The sequence below is a fragment of the Rhodamnia argentea genome, chromosome 3, assembly GCF_020921035.1.
Source record: "Rhodamnia argentea isolate NSW1041297 chromosome 3, ASM2092103v1, whole genome shotgun sequence".
Taxonomy (NCBI): Eukaryota; Viridiplantae; Streptophyta; class Magnoliopsida; order Myrtales; family Myrtaceae; genus Rhodamnia; species Rhodamnia argentea.
The window spans coordinates 31879919-31884895 of record NC_063152.1 but is presented as its reverse complement, the minus strand read 5'-3'; the positions used below and the strand labels follow the sequence as shown (position 1 = coordinate 31884895).

The following is a 4977-nucleotide window of genomic DNA, read 5'->3' as shown; positions in this document are numbered from 1 at the left end:
GACCAAAAGTTAATTTCTAGAGAAGAAGTATTTATTTCTAAGCTGAAAACCACGAATTAAGAAATTGAAGAAATCGAAGCTGAGGAAAGATTATTTGGGAAGAGGGGATTTGGTAATGGAACAATAAGAGAGAATAAAAGAGGATTAGGGTGTTGGCAGGGCAAAACGATGAAGGAAGCAAAGAGGATTAGGGTTTAAGGTAGGGTAGAGTTTTTGGGATTCTATAAACAATTGGAAGAAAGGTAATTTAAAGTTGATAAAGATCAGAAAAGTTGGTAATTTAAAAAAAAATGCTTCATATACAACTCAAATGATAGCTGGTAACTCGATCTCTAGTTAGTAATTTAATCAGAGAATTATTGATAAGTTACTGCAATTAAGGTCAGTAATTTGTAGAAAGAGTTGGTGAATTTAAGGCGTCGCAAAGAAATGCATACGAAACTTGTAATTGATAAGAAAGAGTTTTATTTACCCGTCGCATCGGTTCTTCCTAGAAGACATGGACATCGCCTTTTAAATTGATCGAAAGGACACAACAGCAACAACTCAATTCCTCTATATTTAATTTGTTTTCACATCGACAAATAAGACGACCGAAAGACTTGGCTTAATATAGGATCACCGAATACGATTTTCGTTTGATGATGCCCTTAATTATATCTAAATCTGCCGTCCGATCATCTAGTCAGACTTGTAATATGTTTCCTAGGAACATCCTCCCACATGAGATCAACCAGACATTACAGCCGGCCGTTCTCAACCATATTATGCTGTCTTTCTTAGTAACACGCGGTTCGTCGAGCCTATTTCAAGGTTCCAATAGAATCCCGCTGAGCTTGGTGATTGTCAGACTTATTATGGCGATTGTCACTTTGCCACTAGAGCTTGGTGGTCGCATCACCTTTTTCAGTTTTAATTGCCGAGCGGTGAGTATGATGGATCAAGCTCCCACATCCACATTAGTAGTAGTCTTGATGGTCTCTCTGTTCAAACCCTTTTTAGCTTCAGCTACGCGCTTTGAGAACACATCTTTTGATTTCCCCTCATTTAGCTCTGAGAGCCTCAAGCTCCTAGACATTCAAGGGAATGCCTCTGTGCTGTCTCCTAACCTATATCTCAGCCCAAGCCAGCCGAACCAAAACCCGAGTGGAAATTGCGGGCAAGCTATGTATTCCAAGGAAATGCGTCTTTGGGACAAGGCTACGGGGAATGCGGCAGATTTCGTCGCCCAGTTTGTATTCAGCATCGACTCTCAAAGTAGGAACGTTTCCGGCGATGGGTTGGCTTTCTTTGTTGCTCCTCCAGGCTCAGGCATGTCATGTGACTGGGGAGGAGAATATCTAGGTCTTCCCAGGGGTTCTTTTGTTGCAATCGAGATTGACACTTTCAAGAATCCCTGGGATGGGGATGTTCCACATGTTGGTATAGATTTAAACAACATCAGGTCTGTGGCCAATGTCGCCGTCCCATGGTTGAACAAAACCATGAAGGTCAGTGGGTTGGTTAATGCTTCGATAACGTACGAATCACAGGCGAAAAATTTGAGCGTTGTCTTGATGGACGCTGATGGGAATTCCAGTAACTCAATCAGTCTTCACTATGCCCCACTCAACTTAAGTGAGTATTTACCAGAGTGGGTGGATGTTGGTTTCTCAGCTGCCACTGGAGCTGCATTTGAATATCACATCATCCACTCATGGGAATTTAGCTCTAGTTTACGGCTCCGGCCCGAAAAGACTACCTTATCTTGGCGGCAGTGGCTGCTCATAGCCATTGGCTGCGTTGGTATATTGGTGGTAATCATTCTTGCTTGGGTATATTGTAGGGCAAAAGTCACTCGTCCATACCCGAGCAATGTTAGGCGGGAGGATGATAATGCATCTAAGAAAACTGAAGAGAACATGATCGACACCGAGAGAGGTATAGAAGAAGACGACCACAATGCGAATTTAACTGAGAAGCTCGAAAAGTTGAGACTCAAGAAGTTCTCATATGAAGAGTTGATGACTGCGACCAATTCTTTTGCAGAGGCCAGGATCTTGGGAAAAGGAGGTTTCGGCAACGTATATGAAGGGCACATAGGAGACGCTTGCACCCCAGTCGCTGTGAAGATAATACACTCTGATTCAAACCAAGGAATAGATGAGTATCTGTCCGAGGTGATGTCGGGAAGCCAACTTAAGCACAGAAACTTGGTGCAACTTTTAGGATATTGTCACGAGGCAAACAAGTTCGCCCTGGTTTACGAATTCATGAGAGAAGGTAGCTTGGAGGATCATCTTTTTAAAGGCAGAAGCTTGTTGACGTGGGAAAGGAGGTACAACATCGCTCAGGGATTAGCCTCGGGCCTGCACCACCTGCACGAAAAATGGAATCAATGCGTGATCCACAGGGATATCAAATCTAGCAACGCCTTGCTCGATGAAAAGTTCGAGGCCAAATTGGGAGATTTCGGCTTGGCTAGGCTAGTCGACCACGCCAAAGGCCAAAAAACAACCCAACTGAAAGGAACGCAGGGTTACTTGGCTCCGGAATGCTATCAGACTGGTAAGGTAAGTAAGGAATCCGATGTCTTCAGTTTCGGAGTCGTCCTTTTGGAAATAGTATGTGGGAGAAGAGTCATCCAAGACCAAGTCCACCTGGTAGAGTGGGTTCGGAAGCAATATGGGCAGGGGAACTTGCCCATGGACTTGAAGCTCGGCATAAATTTCGACAAGGAACAGGCGAAGGTCTTGATGATCGTGGGGCTTTGGTGTGCTCATCTCGATGTTAGCCTTCGGCCCTCGATTGCAGAGGCGATGTCCATCTTGAACTCGAGGGCAGATCTTTCCAACCTTCCCGCAGATCTGAGACAGTTGATGGAAGGTCCGGTCTAGATGGTTCCAGTTTCGGGCAAATGCCAACTCCGTTTGAACGCAAGCAATGGTGACTCTTTCCGCGTACATGTCATCTTCAAGCAAAAAGTTACTTTCATGTATATACGTTTAATATGGGTCTCTTAATGTTGCTTTTGTTTCTGAAGTTGATGGTTACGATTGTTGAAATAATTTGTTATCATAAAGATGTGACTCTTTAATGAAAAGAGATGACTCTTTGTTTCAAAATAGAGATGACTGACAGTTTTGAAAATAAGTCATTTCAAATGTGAAGAGTGGTGATGGTTGGAGATAAGGTACCTATTCCCAAGAGTTGTATTGATTTGATATCTTTAAATGGACACCAAATCGTATGTTATTGATATTGCTCACAACTGTTCACAACTTCACAAATATATAACTCTCTTCGTCTTTTCTCTTTTATACACACACTACGCTTTCAAGGTGAAATTTCCAAGAGAGAGATTGAGTAATTGCCGAACTTGTTTCTCTACGACTTTAGTGTGTATCTTGGAGTTATATTTGTTCTAAACTTGGCGGCAACAAAAGTGGGGAAAATAATACTTTAAGGATAGCGATCGTCATCACGCATCAAAGCATCAAGGATCTGTTTCTACTTCTCTATCTTCATCAGATTCTCAAGTTTATTCCAACAGTTTTAAGGTATTATTTTCGTAAAGATGGAGACACTGTCTATGTCAAATGCTTGCAATCTCGACAGATTGCGAATCAATCCTTATGATGGAACTAATTTCATCTGTTAGAAGGACAACATGATCTTTCTTTTATCTGAATTATATATCTTCTACATCTTGGATCCCAATTTGCACACTATCCTTGATCCAAAAGACGACTATTCTGATGAAATCAAGGCTGCAAGGAAGAGACATGAGGATGATGAAAGGAGGTGCCGAGGAAGGATTCTCAATGCTCTGTCAGATCGACTCTACGAAACTTTTCGATTTTACACAAGTCCCAGAGACATTTGGAATACCTTAGAGACCAAATACAACATTGAAAAACAAGGTATTGATAGATTTACTGCTTTCAAATATTTTGAATTCACCATAGTTAATGGAAATTCTATCTCTAAGCAAGTGGAGGAACATCAAATATATGCTGTTAAACTCAAAGATCTTCCGATTGAAGTCTCTAAACCTCTTCAAATTACTACAATTATTTCAAAATTGCCTTCAATTTGGAAAGACTATTGAAAGAAACTTCTCCATAGAACCGAGAATTTGACCATGGACAATTTGATAAAACACATTCGAATTGAGGAAGGTTCTCGGGAACGTGAGGCTAATTACATGAAAGAAGTTGCAAACAAGGTACATTTTGTTGAGAATGGCAATATGAATAGAGACAAAGAAAATATGAAGGAAAACAAGAGGAAGTTCACCGACACCACCACCAACAACAAACCTAGCAATAGCAACACATTCAAGAAGGACAAGTCTTGCTTTTACTGTGGTAAAAACGGCCACTACAAGAAGAAGTGTTGCAACCGGAAAAAGCAAAAAGGTTGACGCAAGAGCAAATATTGTGGATCAAAACATCAACGGATTAGTAGTTATGGTTTCTGAATTGCATATTGGGGTGGTGACTGAATTAAACATGGTAACCGTAAATGATTCAAAGGGTTGGTGGTTTGATTCCGGTGCAACTGTACATGTCTGCAATGGTAAAAGCCAATTCAAATCTTATACTTCTGTGGAGAAGGAACAGCAAGTGTTGATGGGAAACCACAATACTATAATTGTTCTAGGGACAAGCACTGTTGATTTGCAATTCACTACTGGAAAGAAATTGACTTTGATCAATGTGCTGCATGTTCCCGATATTCATAAGAATCTTGTACCAACAAATTTATTGTGCAAGAATGGAATTAAAGTTGTGTTAGAGGCTGATAAGCTTATCCTGTCTAAGTATGAGACATTTGTTGGGAAATGTTACTTTTGTAACAGAATGTTCAAATTAAGTATTAATGAGAAATTCATTTCTATTTATATGCTTGAGTCATCTTCTTTATGGTATAATAGACTATCACATATTGGATATAGAACTTTGAAATTTATGAATAAACGTGGTATGATATCTT

At 40.5% G+C, this 4977-nt stretch overlaps 1 protein-coding gene across 1 annotated transcript; it reads left to right on the top strand.

The window, feature by feature from the left end:
• The first annotated feature begins 857 nt into the window (after positions 1 to 857).
• Positions 858 to 2876, top strand: LOC125314177 (L-type lectin-domain containing receptor kinase IX.2-like). Its single transcript, XM_048275676.1, has one exon. The coding sequence runs from the start codon at positions 858 to 860 to the stop codon at positions 2874 to 2876; it is 2019 nt and encodes a 672-aa protein (XP_048131633.1).
• The last annotated feature ends 2101 nt before the right edge of the window (positions 2877 to 4977 follow it).

What these genes read in the sequence shown, in the direction of transcription:
- LOC125314177 (XM_048275676.1), top strand. Translation starts at nt 858, where the DNA reads ATGGCGATTGTCACTTTGCCACTAGAGCTTGGTGGTCGCATCACCTTT.